This window comes from Pleurodeles waltl, chromosome 2_1 (genome assembly GCF_031143425.1).
Source record: "Pleurodeles waltl isolate 20211129_DDA chromosome 2_1, aPleWal1.hap1.20221129, whole genome shotgun sequence".
In the NCBI taxonomy this organism is placed as follows: domain Eukaryota; kingdom Metazoa; phylum Chordata; class Amphibia; order Caudata; family Salamandridae; genus Pleurodeles; species Pleurodeles waltl.
Window position 1 is genome coordinate 47590764 of NC_090438.1, and position 16813 is coordinate 47607576.

General features: G+C 45.4%; 1 protein-coding gene across 5 annotated transcripts in view; it reads right to left on the reverse strand.

Moving 5' to 3' along the window:
- Window positions 1–16813, reverse strand: part of RAB41 (RAB41, member RAS oncogene family) — a 269432-nt gene that overhangs the window by 36515 nt on the left and 216104 nt on the right. For 3 of the 5 annotated variants that reach the window (XR_011199044.1, XM_069209752.1, XM_069209771.1), the window contains exon 6: window positions 15197–15290. The exons of the other annotated variants lie outside the window; for them this stretch is intronic. Coding sequence is in view for 2 of the 3 variants with exons in the window: in XM_069209752.1 (XP_069065853.1) it covers window positions 15197–15290 (94 nt within the window). In the remaining variant the exon portion in view is untranslated. The remainder of the gene's footprint in view (window positions 1–15196; window positions 15291–16813) is intronic. 5 annotated transcript variants of the gene reach the window in all.

Here is a 16813-nt window from a genome sequence, read left to right on the forward strand (position 1 = left end):
CACTCTGGTTACTATGTTATATATGGTGGGGGTAGACGTTTGGTTTCCTTCATATTTCGGACACTTTGGGAGGATAAGCCACACAGCCCATTATGCGCACAAGAGAAGTGGCAAACAGCACTAGGCGAACAACTCCCCCTGGATACTAGACCCCCGTAGAAAGTGCACTTGCGGGATGCCATTGGCGATCGATCGGCTAGCTGATTTGAACGGGCTTGACCTGGGGGTCTTGAACTGGGTGGGATGGCATGCTATGATGTTAACTGATTGTTACATCGGACTATATCCACGGATGCTGTGGAGCAGAAGTAGAGCTGGATGCACGCCCCTGATGCTTTGTTTCTTTTCTTGACTGGCACTCTTCTTAACCAATGCCACACCATGACAGTGTGTGGTGGGGATTGGGAGGGGGAGGTGAGTGGATACCTGTTAGCACATTTCAAAATGTCTCTGTGATACACTGTTCTGATATGTTTAAATGGCAATAAAAATATATATTAAAAACAAAAAAAAACAAAAAACTGACTACAGTGGCTGGGTGTGCACCTGTAGCAGGGGCATGCTCAAAACACCTGGGTTCGCACCCAGTCTAGCAAAATTGGTGCTCAAAGCGTGGCCCACAGGAGACATGTGGGAGGGCCGCCAGAGCCATAAAGAGATAAACGAGGACTCTATTGTGTCTATTCAATACACCACACAGGTGTGAACCTAAATGGAGAGTGCATACGACTGTGATAAATGGTTGCATCTACGCTTTATTTAAGATATTACCTCAATTCCTAGAAGGGGGTGGGTGGTTAGAGGGACAACCAGAAGGGTGGAGGGGAGGTATGAGGAATTAGAGAAGGGATCAGGGAGGGTCAGGTGTCTGAACAAGAATCACACCCAGTGCCACTGAATTGTACATCAGATTGTAAAGTTTAGTTCAACTGTGGGATTAAAAACACTTTCCTTTCTGGAGTGGACACTGGAGTTCTTGCGTCTGTTGGTCGATGGCTGAGTGTTGAACAAGAGAACCACACTACCCCCTGAGAAGCCTGTGACTGCTTGCCCTCACTACCTTGAAAGTCAAGTGCCGAAGGGGTTGTACTTGACCCACTTTGCAGACCCACATTAGGATGGACCGCAGGGCATCAGTGGCAAACCACCTCAACACCTGCAGTTAAGGCCCAGCAGCTCTTGTCTGTTTCATGACCCCTTTAACCCCCTGCCTTCCCCAACCACAGGGCCTGAAAATAGGTGGAAACCAGGGCTCGTTCCAGTTCCAACTTTCGGAAACTGAACAATAAGTTGATGCCTGAACAGTAGACTGACAGATTAAAAAAGGTGGTGGGAATACATCTTGACAACCTGTCCTTAGATCAGCATAGGCATCTGTGTGTAGACGGGGTGGGGGACTCCTATGAACAAGGATAGGAAGGGTCCTTGTTATTTCTATAAAGGACCAGTTTGTAAACTGGGTGGTAGGAAAGAAACTGATTAACTTTGGGGAGGGTGCCACTGTAGCAACTCAGCGAGGGAGAAAGTACTGCGAGGCACTCAGCACCTCAGCTCAGGTTTCCCTAGACACACATCTACAAATCTTCCCCAAGACATTCATCCCCCTCCACAATTTCAAGGGAGTAGTGTCTCAACTCTCGGCTGTACTTCCTTGGGTTGGTTAAATCTAGCTGAGACCATGAGCACGCATTTGGTTCTCAAGAAAGCAAAATCTGAGGAAGAGGGTAAAACATGGGAGTTCAAGAGGAAGAAGTTCAGAATAGGTTGCAATGAACAAAAATGAAAGATGAAGAGACAGGAGTACTGGAGACCATTAAGGAAGGAAAAGGGGAGCAAGAGACCAATGGAAAAATAATTAAAAGAGAAAGCATCAGAGAGAAAGGATAGTCTTGGAGAAGGAAACATTCATGATGGCTACAGAGGCATTTACATCTGGTAAAGACAATTTCACTTCCAACTAAGCAGGTGAGCTTGTGCACCTGTATGCAGGGGGGGGCAGAATATTTTGGACTAGTTTGTAAGTTAATGTGTTGCAAGGTACTACTTTGAGAAAATGTCTGCAGCTGATCAAACAAACTGCAAGCAAATTAAAGAAGTCCTGATCAGACAGTCTGGACGGAAGCTAGCCCAATACCTTCAGAGAGTTAACCCACTCCAAAAACACAAAAAAAACAACAACAAAAAAACAGCAGAAGGTGTACTTCAAAATTGGAATGAGCATGGGAGGGGAATGGAGGCCAAGCAGTTGACCGTAAAAGAGTGACTCAAGGAACAGTGATTTACCCACTTACGGATTATCTGTCAGACATGACAGACATCGATCCAACTTGTAGCGTTAGCCGACATGTAGATAGCTAATAGAGTTTACAAACGCCTGGAGCTCCATGGCTCTAAGCCAAAGAGAGTGACAAAAGCTCAGACTGGTTTTAAACTAGAGGGTAATGGTTAGGGCAACTCCCAAGAATCCAAGGGAAGACACAAGCAGAAAGGGAATTCGATTCCAAGTCAGAAAGACAAGGACAAGGAGCCCAGAAGTTTCCTTCAAACCCAAGGTGATAATGTGTTGTAAATATAACATGAAGGTTCATTATAAAAGGGAGTCTGTAAGGTAAAAGATCTTTCAATGGTTGCACCCATGACAGCATGTGTGTTGACTGTGGGTGAAAGGAACTGAGAAGGTTCTGGTGCACTCAACCTAGTGGCAATGGACATTTGTGAAAGGGTACCAAATGTCCTTACGGACATCCATTCAAACAACATTGAACTTGGGTTGGTAACTAGAATCAGTGGAAGGTTTCTGCCCTGAGCGATACAGGATCTTACAGCCAAAGGGAATTCAGCTGGTGCTAATGGCACCGGTTTGGGGGCCAATGGGGATGACATAGAGTATTCAATTGCCAGAGCTGAAAGGAAACCAATGGCAAGGCACCCATGGTTGACGCTCAATGCCTCTTGGGCAACAACATAATTGCCTCTGGTTTTGACCAGAGCACAGACTGCACATTAGTCTAGGTAAGACACGGGGGCCATCCAAGATTTGCCTAGACCAAAAGAAGGAAGTGAATGGATCAGGGCAGATTCTTAGCAGGCACTGGTTGTGGCAATATTTGTGTCCACTCCAGAGGGGAAGGTGAGACAGCCAAAGTGGACAAGGTGTTATAGTTGGTGTCACTGCCAGAGAAGCAGCATTGGTAGCTACAGAGAGACCTACCCTAGGAATTCTGTCAAAGGCAAGTTGAGTGCTCTACGCTTGCTGGGCTTTGAAAGGAAACATGGAACAGGTCAGTCAGGAAGTGGATGGAAGGCATTATATCAGCTGGGAGGATAAACTGCTTCACATTCAGCCCAGGCATCTTGAGTCAGGTGCTGGCGAAAGGTTAGTGGTTTACCCAGTGTATAGGGATATTCTGTTGTCACTGACCCATAAAGTGCTCTCAGCCAGATACTTGAGCTCCAGAAAGACCCAGAATAGGTTGGACTCTGTTCTACTGGCCAGGAAGTCACAGAGTCAGAGAGGTTCTGTATGGCCTATTCTATCTGCCAATTGAGTGGCAAGTCAAGAGGTAATACCCAGGCACAATTACAGCCATTACCGATTGTGGGTGTACCGTTGAAGCAGGTGGGAGTTGATATTGTTGCTCCCATCTACTCTCCACTGCCCCAAGCTTCAGGCAATAATTAATTATTCCTTGACTGTCGTGGACCACTCCATTAGATGAGGAGCAGTACTCTAAAGGTGTAGGTAAGGCACTCCTCAGAATCTTTCCTAAGGTTGATTTCTTAAGCCAGTGATTTCTGACCAGGGGAACACATTTTGTCTCATACATGAGATGTGGGAGCAAGGCTTATGTGACCTACCACTTGTCCATGCCTTACTACCCACAAAACAGTACGTTAATGGAATGATATAACAAGGCTCAGAGCATGATGGGAACTCTACTGAAGAGTCTCAGGAGGACGTGGGATCTTCTCCTGATATGTCTATTTTTTGCCTACAGATAATTTCCACAGAAGGGGGTAGGGCTTAGTTCTGGTGAACCTGTCTGGCACGCTGTGTGTGGCCCACACACTTTAGTCAGAGAAGGACAGTAACAACCTTTCCAGGGGCCTCAAAAATAAAAAATATGTGGAGGATTGCCCTCAGGATGTTGATGGCACAATACTCATCTGCCAGGTGAGGAAAATCTTCAAGAATTGTATGGCCAAAAGCAGTGCTAACAGGGTACCATGAGGTTCAGGAGATGTTAGTGCTGAAGCCCTTATGTTCAAGACCTTCGGAAGACAATTAGAATGGTTCATACAAGGTAGTGCAGAAGATTTTCAAGGTGAACTACTTGGTATAAACAGTTGCCACAAGTGAGCCAAGGAGGGCGTGATGTATGAACTGGGTCAAGCCATTACTCTTAAAGGGACTATACAATGAACATCATTGCTATGGTGCAGGAGGTTAAGGAAGACAGTGAACAACTTCTTCCTGACCTACTGAATTATCCAGCAGAAGGCAGCCTACTGCATTTTTGCAGAAGACTAGTAATGTGACCAGATTTTTTTCTGTTACAAGGAGTGGGGACGTGTGGCTTACTTGAGTAAAGTTCTGCCATTAGTCGTATGTCCAGAACCTTGTGCTAACATCCTGTATATATGGCAAATAGGTGTGCATGTGAAGTGTGTATCATTGGTCTGATGATAAGCATATGAAAGCCCCCTGAAGTCATCAGTCTTAATGACTGCAGTTTTTCAGGGTTGCTTGTGACTGCGACCCAAACTCAATTGCATGGCATGAAGTGTTCCCCAGATGAGTACCTAGTGTTTCTACCCAATTTCATTTATTATTTAAAAAGGATTATGATTATAAGGAAAGCTAAAATGTATATCCTGAGTAACATATATAAAATTTGGCTCTGACCCAACATTGGTAAAAAGAAAAGTTTGTTTCCTGTAAAGTTATAAAACTCTCCACTGTGTTAAATTTGCCTGCTGTTGAGGGAGGCTGCAAAAGTAATGTATAGTTTGGATTCTCAATTACAACATCTATATTAGCATCTAACAAGCTGAACACACAATGTTTAGGTAATACTTATAAGTATGTTACATTCTTAGCTACAATTTGTCTCATACTTTACGCTGCAGGCTAGGTGATGGAAGTATCATATCCCTCACAGTTTTGATATAACTTTAATTTAACAATCCAATGTAAACAATGGTTTCAAGAAAATATCTCAACATAAGTAAGTAAAAGAACTATCTTGGTCTATAACCCCAATATAAAAGGGATAAATAATTTTGAAACTTGACCTTGTGGCCTTCTATTATTAACATTTAGTGATTACACAGTAAATCTTCAAAGATTATATAAAAAAATATAAACCTTAGATGGCAATACCTGACACTAAGATGTTTTGTTACTGCAGTGGTTTCTTAGGAAAGGAATTCATTATTCACAAAATGAGCCCTCATGTATAGCAATCAGTTTAGCTACAGGTTCAAACGAAGAATCACCTTGGTTCACACATCACCACCTAATTTTAACATTATCTGGAGGATTCAGATTATATTTTTCAGTGGAATGCTTTGTGTGCATACAAGGAAAGAACAATAATGTGATTCCAGCCATTAACATGGGGACTGTGATGCACTTTGTGGTGGATTAAAATGCTCTCTCCATTTACTCTTTATATCTTAACTTTACGTTTTGAATTACTCATCTTCATTTTGATAGCCTTGGGCTGTCTGTTTGCTGAAAATATCAACTGCTGAGAGTTTGAATCTGTGCCAAAAGTTGCTCCAATGAAAATGAGTTTTGAATTTGATATTAATAAAAAAAGCCACGTGAATCTTTAGGTGAATGATTTAAAAAGTGGGCCCGATATAAACCTATATTTTCATGTATGCCAGAGAAGAATCTGGACCCTAACAAAGGTTGCTTTCCGCTACATTAGCAATGTTTCTCTAATGCCCTCTCTATTGTGCATGTCACTTAGACTTCTGCTGATTCCGGTTCAGTGCCCAGACACCCTAGGCCAGTGGTTCTTAACCTGTGGTCCAGGGATCCTGGGAGTCAGAGAAGCCAACTCAGAGGGGACCATGACTAAGAAGAAAATTAAATAATGTTAAAAGATAAAAATAAAAAAGCAAAATGTACAAATTAACATTTTAAAATATTCTGTAAATGTGATGGAATCTGAAACTGGAGGGTAAAAATTAAATTATGTTTTGTGGTTCACATCACCAAAATTAATTAGGCCGGGGTTCCTGGCTTCCAGTAATGACTCAGTGGGGGTGCCCAGATTTCATTAATGAGCAGGGTGGGGGTTCACAAGGTTCCAGTAATGATTTGGGGAGGGGTAATAAAGGTCAAGAAGTTAAGAACCACTGCCCTAGAAGGCTGTTTTCTATTATTAAAAAACACATAAATAGTCCCCCTTCTGTGGTAGCATCATTAACCCCAAAAACCTACAAGGTAAGTGAGCACTTTGGTTCAAATTAATTTTAGAGGGTTCTATACACTATATAAAAACAGGAAAGGCAGACTGCCTCGTTCAACTTATCAACCACCCACCCAGAAAAATGCAGACTTCAACTTCAAGATGTTGGATGTCATCACTGCAACCGCAACTAGCTGGTAGCTTTGCAAACATATTCCAATGGGAAGAGCCTAGACATCTGCAGCCCTTTTCTACTCCTAACACCTGCTCCATGAAACTTACGTTCTGTACACCATGCAATTAGTCCAGACCGCACAAATGGCAACTACATAAAACGATGGCAAAAATATCTTGCAATAGGGGCAGGGCTATTTTAAAGGACAACAAATACTTAAACACCACACAGGAACGCCCATACAAACATTACAAAATAATGCACAATTGTAAACAACTTCTTTAAAAACAAGATAAGGAAAAATAACATATTAACACAGACCTACAAGATAATACCACAACAATCCCACCCTGCAACACTCCGAAATGGTTTGACATTGAAGCCCTTTACACCAACGACCAGGCAAGTGGAAAGTCTTCTGAAGTCTTGTCTATTCACCTGGGAGTATCTAAACCCGATAGTAAAGGACAGTTCTGGGTAAGTACTCTTGCTATTGCCAACACATTTTACCAGGTTTTAAAAAAAATGGACGGACTGTAAACGTTTTGAAAGCTTTAATCACAATCATCCACCAGCCATGCCTAGGCATTTCGGCCATAATAGATGGCAATCATTCGATGATGCAATTACGATCCAACCGAGACCCTGTTGTCTTGTCCTGCTAAATTTCAGCAGCGCTGTTCTACAATGGTTCACATCATACCTGAAGAGCAACGCCCTGAAGAATAAAGTCACACAGATGATAACCCATCTTCATAACCAGAGGTGTTCCCAAAAACTCCAATCTCTCACTAATGACCTTTAATCAGTATTCAGTGCTGCGCCTCGGATAACTGCTGATCAACAAAGACATCAAGATCCATTAGCACACAGCCACACCCAGCTCTACTAAAAACATCTCTAAGAAGCTCACCAGCTGTGTTATGTTACAGCAATTTGTATAGCACACTAATCACCCCTGAGGGTATCCAGGCAACTGGGAATCTGTATAGGTGTTCCCCCCCCTCCCAGTGTTTAGTCAAAAAGCCAGGTCTTCAGGTTCTTGTGGAAGTCAAGAAGTGAGTAGGAGGCTCTGATGTGTCGAGGAAGGTTTTTCCATGTTTTAGATGTTATGTAGAAACGGCTATACTTTTGTGCTGGTGGGGTTTGTGCGAGTGAGGCTTGTAGTCTTATTTGGAAGCTTTGTATGTGTGCCTGAGAAGTTTGAATTTGTTGCACTTGTGAATGGGAAGCTAGTGAAGCTTCTTGAAGTGGAGTGTGATGTGGGTGCAGCATGAGAGGTTGAGTATGTGCCTTGCAGTGGCATTCTAGATGGTCTGAAGCCTGTGTACGAGTTGTTTGGAGATTCCGTCGTAGAGAGTGTTGCTGTAATCCAGTTTGCTGGTGATGAGTGTTTGCATGACGGTCCGCCTGGAGTTCTGTGGCAAACATTTGAAGATCTTTCGCAGCATGTGTAGGATCTGAAAGTAGGAGGTGCTCATTGCACTGACATACCATAATTTGGGACTTCTTTTCAAGGATAAAAAGCTCAAGGCCTTCCAAGTAATGCTGTGAAAGTAATAAAACTCACAAACACAGAATGTGTGTTTATCACCAACAACAGCAAGCAACAAATGGAAATACAACTCTCAGTTTCAACAAAAGGCACCAATCCCTGCTACAAGGCTAATATGGTACAAATAACATAGACTGGCATCAAGTAATAATGTTTGACAAAGTGACTCCTTTTACACTGCAGATAGACATCATAACTGCTGCACAAACATTAGTCCTGTCCCACTTTGACAGAGGGAATGCCTCCTGTCCTGGAGACACACTCAACTTCCATGAAGAGAGTCCGCCATGCTGTGCCCTGCCAGGACAAAGGTCTTTAGAAGAAAAACAATTAATTTGAGCGAACTTCATAGGCTCTCTGTTCACCAGCATCACTATAAAGATCTATCGCTTTGTCTAGCAAGTGGCCAGTTCAACCAAAACCAAGCTTTACAGTGGCCCTTGACAAACTGTGGCAACGTAGCAAGGACCTAGACCAGAAAGTGCAAGAAGAAACGAAGCATCTTCCCTTTTCCTACAAGACACTCAAGCTCTAAAACTCCATCCAGGTCCTGATCGCACAGACATCATGCAGTCCCACCAAACACAACGGCCCAAATTTCTCTGGTGCAGCAACAACATCCTGGAACTTTCTCCATTTTATATAAAAACCCAAGAGACTCTAATATCATTAAAAAAACCTCTGAAGAGTGAATACTGTTTATGAACCCAAAATAGCTGATTGAAGTGTCAACTAAAATCTCAAGATGCCTTCCTGACTTAGTTCTTATAATATGTTTGAAGCACATTATGTAAATGTGTGTGTTCCATGGACCTATGGATGCAGCAAAGCCATATAAAAAAGTTCAAATAAATTCCACAAATATGTTCTCCACTTCCAGAAGGAGCCCGTCACTTTTAAGAGCACTTTGTTGTACAATGTCTGACTACTGATCTCCCCCCTAAAAAGGAAAAGACCGCTGCCCTATTTACACTAGTTGCTCCCCAACTCATTACTGCTAATCTCACTCCGCTACCTCCCGTTTACCCTCCTGCTTTTCTACAGCCCATCAATGTGTGCGCAATATTCAGCTACGGCTCTCTGCTCCTGTACAGTGCTGTGTTGCTTTGCATTTAGATTTGTGTTATGCAAGTCACAGTTCAATACAAGTAAGGAAAAACATAATTATGAGAGTTTATACCCATTTTTTCAGACTTTAGTTTTGATCTGCAAGGTTAACATTAATTTATTGGTGCAATGTGCTTTGATTAAGATGAATTTATTATATAAAATGGAAAACAAACTATCATTCTTAAAAAAAAAAAAAAAACGAACAGCTGCTAAAAGGCAACATATAAACTGGCTGTTTCTAACAAGCTGGACATAACTAGCAAGTTACTTACCTCTGGTAGAGACACATTCTAGTCGCAGATTCCTTACCTTAGAATTTCCCCAGGCGTCAGTCTGGATCTGCAGATTTTTTAATCGAACAGTACCCCTGCACGCTGTCAGGTGGCGTCTGTTGACTCCACGCCCGTCGCTAGCATCGTGGTTGCCAGATATGACTTTGTAAGTCGTACATAAGCCCCACCCTGGCACACGGACGTCAGTTTCTTTTCACGACTTTCCATGCCAGAAGCGAAGAGCCATAAAGAACACTGATACTGGTGCGTCCTGAAAGGGAAGTCCATAGAACTCAGTTTGCAGAGTGGGGGAGATGGGTGGGTCGGTAAGGAATCTGCAACTTGAATATGCCTCTACCAGATAAATCGTTACCAAAGATAAGTAACTTGTTCATCTAATAGAGACGTCTAGTTGCAGATTCCTTACCTTAGAATATGATACCCAAGGTGGGTCTGCGAACCAAGATCTTACTAGGAAGTCCTACAGGACCGAATGGCCAAAGTAGCCATCGCTGCAGACCTGAAAGTACAGGCAGTAGTGTTTAGTGAACATGGTGCAAGGACGCCCACGTTGCTGCCTGTCAGATATCCAGGACTGGAACTATGTGTGCTAATGCAGTGGTGGCAGCTGTTGCCCTAGTAAAGTGAGCACACAATCCCTCAAGGGGTTGCTTCTTAGCCAACACAAAGCACATTTTAATGCAGAGAACAACCCATCTTGAGATGGTTCTTTTCTGCACTGCCGGACCTTTCTTCACGTCCATATAGCCCACAAAGGGTTGATCATCCATCTGGAACTCGAGTCACCATTGAGGTAGAACACAACGCTCTTTTTGGGTCCAGGGAGTGGAGAGTCTCCTCTTATTTAGATGGATGTGGGGGTGCGTAAAAAGTAGGCAAGGTGATGGATTGTTCTACATGAAAGGGCACAACCACTTTGGGGAGAAAAGAAGCCCTAGTACAAAGCACCACCTTGTCAAGGTGGATGGAGAGGAAAGGGGGCTTAGAAGAGAGAACCTGCAAATCACTCACTCTGCGGGCAGAGGTGATAGCCACAAGGAAGGCTGTTCTGAGAGTAAGCAGGCGAAGTAGACAACTGTGAAGTGGCTCAAAGGGAGCACACATCAGATCAACAAGAACCAAGATCAAATCCCACTGGGGCATTATGAATGGAGAAGGCGGAAAGAGATGGGTAAGACCCTTAAGAAATTGTTCAACAATGGGAGATTTAAACAAGGGTTGGTCAGGCAAGAATGCAGAGATGGCAGACAAATAACCCTTGGTGCCTAGAGCAGAGCCCTGCTGGGCTACAGAACGAACAAAAACGATAGAACCTCAGAAAGAGGGGCAGAGAGGTAAATAAACAGACTTGACTGTGCACCATGCCAAAAATTTGGTCCATTGACAGGCGTAAAACGTTTTGGTAGAAGGATACCTGGCTGGCAAGATAACATTGCAGAATTCGGGTGGAACGCCAAAAGCTGTCAACTGCCACCGCTCAATCTCCAAGCAAGAAGGTGGAGGCTGGACAGGTCTGGGTGGAGAACAATCCCCCGCTGCTGCGACAGAAGATCCTCCTGAAGGGGCATTCTGATCGGAGGATCAATGGCCATGGTCAAGAGCTTGGGATACCATACTATTTGTGCCCAGTCTGGAGCCACAAGAATGACTTGGGCCCGATCGTTCTTGAGAACTCTGGGCAGAATTGGTATTTGTTGAAAGGCATAAGTTCCACTTGAGACAAAAAGTGTTGCAGAGCGAGTGCTGCCTTGGAAACTCCAATGCAAAAAAAAAAAAAAAGCAGACATTTCACTTTCTCTTCGGAGGCAGACAGATCTAACCAAGGCTCTCCCCAGTGCTGAAAGAGACCATGCACCACCTCTGGATGGAGACGCCATTCGTGATCGACCAGGCATTGACAGCCGAGTTTGTCCACTCTGGCGTTCAGAGAGCCCATCAGATGTTGAACCACCAGGGATATGCCCTGATGTTGTCCAGAGCCGGGGAGCCTCCTGACAAAGGGTCCACCCCTCCACCCCGCCCTGTTTGTTGCAATACCACATGGCGGTGGTATTGTGGAAATACCACATGGCAGTGGTATTGTCTGTGAACACGTCCACTTTCCCTTTGAGAGAAGGAAGGAATGCTTTTAAAGCTAGTCTGATCGTACTGAGCTCCAAAAGGCTGATATGGAGCTCGGACGCCTCGAATCTCCGCCTCTCGTATGTGGCCACTCCATCCCAGGAATTATACATCAGTCACTACAGTCACATCACGTTGGGGAAGGGACCCAATCGCGGTTCAAAAGCCACCTCTGCAGATCTTGCACAATCCCCTCTGAGATCTGGACCATGTCGGGGAGATTCCCCTGATGCTACGCCCACTGGAACTTCAGGTCCCGCTGCAGGGCCTGCATATGCGATCTGGCATGAGTCACTAGGAGGATGCAGGAAGCCCAGCAGTCTCAGAGCCATTCTCACCTCAATCCACGACACTGGCTGAAACATCTGTAACATAGCCTGAATATCGTGGACTCGCCGTTCGGTAGGATAGGTCCTAAACTGCACTGTGTCTAGCACAGCTCCAATGAAAGGGAGTGCCTGAGAGGAAGTCAGGTGTGACATTGGCGAATGCAGGATGTCCGCTGTGGTCCGGAGGTGGGAGACGATAGCCTGAGTTGAGCTCGCCTTCAACATCCAGTTGTCGAGGTAGGGGAAGACTTAAATCCCTAACCTGCGCAGATGAGCTTCGACCACGGCCATCACTTTGGTAAACACCCGAGGGGTGCTGGTAAGGCCAAAGGGGAGCATGGTGAATTGAAAATGCTCGTGACCTACCACGAACCACAATTAACCTCTGTGAGCAGGCAGGACGGGATCCGGAAATAAGTGTCCTGCAAGGCCAACTCCACCATCCAGTTTCCAGGGCAGATGGGGCTTGAGCCAAAGTGAGCATTTTGAAACTCTCTTTCCTGAGGAAGAGATTGAGGGACCAGAGGTCAAGGATAGGGCAGAGGCCCTTGTCCTTTTTGGGCAACAGAATATAGCGGGATAACCTACTTCTGGCACATGGACCCTTTTCTATGGCTCCCTTGGCCAGGAGACGTAACCACAGAGGAGAAGTGCTAAGTGATCTTCCATCATGTGATCTTAGGATGGTGGCATGGCGGGAGGGGTTGTCTAGAGGGGGTGGGAGTGGCCCATTCAGATTATTTGCAAAACCCACCGGTCTGACATGAGTGGTCCAGTGGGGCAGGTAATGGTGAATCCTGCCGCAGACTGGTTCCTGGTGGGGAAGCGCCAGATCAGGAAAGATTGGAGGCTGCAGCAGAGGGGGAGAGAGAGGGTGGTGGACTGGCTAGACCGCTGGCTCCCCGATCCACGTAAACTCTGGATCCCATGTCCTCGGCCGCTTGGAGGCTGTGCAGCATGTGCGGCACTGTGGCTGGCAGGCATCAGATGTGGCTAGGTGCCTATTCCGTAGCCATGAAAGGAGCGCACAGAAGACTGAGGGGGTAGGGGTAGCTGCGAGGCCAAGGGACAGAGCTGTAGCCCGAGACTCCTTAAGGCGCTTGAGCGTTGAGTCTGCTTTGTCCCCAAAGAGAGGTATGCCATCAAAGGGCATGTCCATCAGAGTAGATTGGACATCCCCTGAACTGGCAGATGTACGTAACCAGGCATGGCATCTCAAAGCCACTGTTGACTCAACCGATCTGCCCAGAGGGTCGGTCGCATCCAGTCCACTTCTGATGGTGAACTTCGCCGTGTCTCTCCCTTCAGCAACAGCTTGGGAGAGAATGGCCCGGGCCTCCTCCGGGATCTTAGGCAGCACTTGCGTGACTCTGTCGCGTAAAGTATGGGTGTAACGGCCCAAAAGGCATGCCGTGTTCACCGACCGCAATGCCAGGGTGGAGGAAGAGAAAAATCTCTTCCCAAGATGGTCCAGCATCTGGTTTCCTATCCGGGGGAGGGGAAGGGAATGCGCCATGGGAGGTTTAGGATTTAATGACCAAGCTCTTGGGGCAGGGTGTTGGGTCAAAAAAGTAAGGTCGTGAGGTGCAGGCTATCCTGCTAACAGGGGCCCCTGTGCTAGGCTTAGACCATGTTCCCGGAAGGACATCAGTGAGGGCTTCAATAAAGGGCAAAAAGAGTTTGATGTGGAAGCCCCAGGTTGAAGCACCTCAGTCAGGAGGTTAGTCCTGACAGCCACCAAACGCAGCTGGAAGCCCAAAACCTTGGCTGCTCTTCTCACCGCCGTGAAGCAGGAAGCTCTCTCCTCTGTAGCCATGGTAGAGGGTGAAAGCATACCAGCATCAAGTTAGGTATCCAACCCGTTGGCTTCACCCAGTTCCTGAGCCCAGTCCATAGGATCTTCCAGCTGTATTCTAAAGCATCCAGCACGCCCTCCTTACCCTCGCCAAATTCTGACCCATATGAATAAGGGTTGAATTCGAATCTAGGGACCAACGGCCCTGCCGTAGGTGAAACCTGCTTTGAACGACATGGTTCCAGCTCAGTGTTGGTGATGAGTATAGGTTCGACACCGCCTGTGGGTCCACGTGGCATCGGGAGCGTTGACACCTAAAATGACGTCTGGGAAGGTCAAGGTATGTCCAAAGCCGGTTCGGATCTCTGAGCGGATACTTGGGGCCGAAGCCGCCGTTGAACCCGAAGGGGCCCCTGCTAATCCCATGGGGCCTGAGGGCTCTCCAACAGGGCTGGCCGGCCCAAAAATGAGGTGCTTGGCCTCGTAAAACTCTTTGGAGTTGGGCATGGGTGGCTTCAGCCTCTTGAAATTCAGGGAGGTGCGGAGCCGACCCACAAATAGGCTCGGAAGACTGAGGTCTACAGCGAGGATGCTCCTTGTTCTGCATCGTCCGTACGACAGAGTGAAGTCAGACAGCGCTTATGCTTCTTCAACTTCTTCTTCTTACTCGAATGTCCTGAGGATTTAGAATGGGACAAAGAGGAGTGTTGGCTCTGTGTGCAGTGTCGGGACCTTCCTCTCGACCAAGACTGGGAGTGAGGTGGAGCCAGATGCCAGGCCACGAGCAACTTCAGGGACCGCTTCCTAAAAATCTTTGGGTTCATGGCCAGGCAGTTGGCGCACGACTTTGGGTTGTGGTCGCGCTCCAAACACCACAAACACACCTGGTGCGAATCAGTCACGGACATCATGAGGTGGCAGGAGTCCTAGGGCTTGAAGCCGGTCTTCTTGGACATCCTTGACCCACTAGAAAAGTCTAAAAAAAAACTTCAACAAAAAGTCAAAAATCGATTCAAAAAGTGACTGAGGGTAGGTCGTCTCCAGATCTGCACGCAGGCTGGCGCAGAAAGAAAAGAACTGACGCCCGCGTGTCGGGGTGGTGCTTATGTATGACCCGCGATGTCTCAACGGTACTGCTCGAAGAAAAGTCTCTGGATCCAGACTGACGCCTGGGGAATTCTAAGGTGAAGAATCTGCAACTAGAAGTCTCTATCAGATTGATCTGTATTCACTAACAGCTTGCCCCGTGGAGACTCTGGTCTACACCATCTGTACATTAAGGACCCTAACAATCACAAAACAACACGAACTCTGAAAAGCGGTCCTTAGCCATCAAAGCTCTATAGGTCTTGAGTAGAACACGGACCACAGCAGACCAGCCCAGAGTACGTACCTGTTTCACATTATATCCTGCTTTAGCACTGGTTTCAATGTACATCACATTTAGTTCTTTGGCCTTTCTCTCGCCCTCCTCTATAGAAACTTGTCTACAGCAATGAGAACAAATCAAACAGAATAAAAGCATAAAAAACTTTAAAAATTAAGTTAGAAAGCAAACCAAATTAAAAACAAGATGGCAAGTGAAAATAAATAATGAACAATGAACTCCATAGCCCTTTCCTCAGAAATGTTTCCTCTTTACATGTTCCCATAGGACAGCAGAATGGCAAACACGATGGTTATTAATACTGTACAGCCAAAAACCAAGTAAAGACTGCAGATTCTCAGGCATCAGTTTGAACACACAGACCAATGGGAGTCCCGAAATTGTAGAGCACATTCAGGGTTCAAGGCAAGGAAAGTGCTAGGACCTCTTAAACCATCAAGGGCACCATTCTGAGACTGTCATGAGAATTTAAACAGACTAATAAAACACAAGTGTTGACACAAGTGTTGACACAACGTTCAAATACATTACCTTCCTCACCGCCTCCTGCCTCTAAATGAAATAAAGCAAACACTGGAAGATGTAAACCATGCAAAAATCAAACAGTAAAGTAAATAACTGGGAAAGTAAAGCAAAGCATACTCAAATAATGATTACATTAATTCCGTTTGTAAAATTATATGAGCCATGATCAAAAGCACAGCTTAACAATAAAAAGGGTTTTATGAAATAAAGTCTGAATTTCGGTCGATTTTCTGTTTTAGCATCTTCCGGTTATACATCTAGGGGTACGGACGAGTAATTTCTTTGATCGCAGGTACGAATTTTCTCTCACTAACGCCCACTTCTCCGAGTGTCCTGGGTGTTACGTAAAATACAACTGCATGCATGCAAAAGTAAGAATGTTTTCGTCCTCTCCCTGTTCGTCTGCACAGTGCCAGTTGGCAGCCTTGGGTCACACTATTATAAATGCAGTACTACCCAATACTAAAAATTGAGCATCAGTGATCATATGAGAATTAATAACAAGTAAGCAAAGTTTCTCACCTGCAACCTTTTTTTCTGAGCGTTTCTTCCATAAAAATCACACAATTTTTGGCTACTCTACTCCTTAGCTGGACATCCCTCTTCAAACTCCCCAAACCCTTCTGTTGTGTCATGGTGCATCTAGAGGCTGTTTACTTCACTGAGTGCACAACTAACACACACACACACAGCAACAATCGTAAGATTTTTTTTTTTTAATGGGGCTTTTGTGGCAGGGTGTGTATAGTGTACCCTTACCACCGAAGTAAAGACAATTCCCTAGGTATTAGAGGAAGGGAAAGTAAGATGAACAGAACTACCGGTAACTAGAGCATACATTACAGCCGAAGAATTTAGTGTCACGGGTAAAAAACTTCCTTCCTGACCAGAAGACCTTTCCCAGTAAACACATTTCCCACCTAATGAATTTCCTCCAGGAGCCAGAAAGGATCTGGTAAAAGACTTCCACTGCAACAGGTCTCCAGCCTAACAAGATGATGCCACTCCACTACAATGTCGTCACCAGCTACCCCGGATAAGGGGTACATTTGATTATATAAGGCGTCCTGGCATCTGTTTCTTTTATATTTTCCGCCA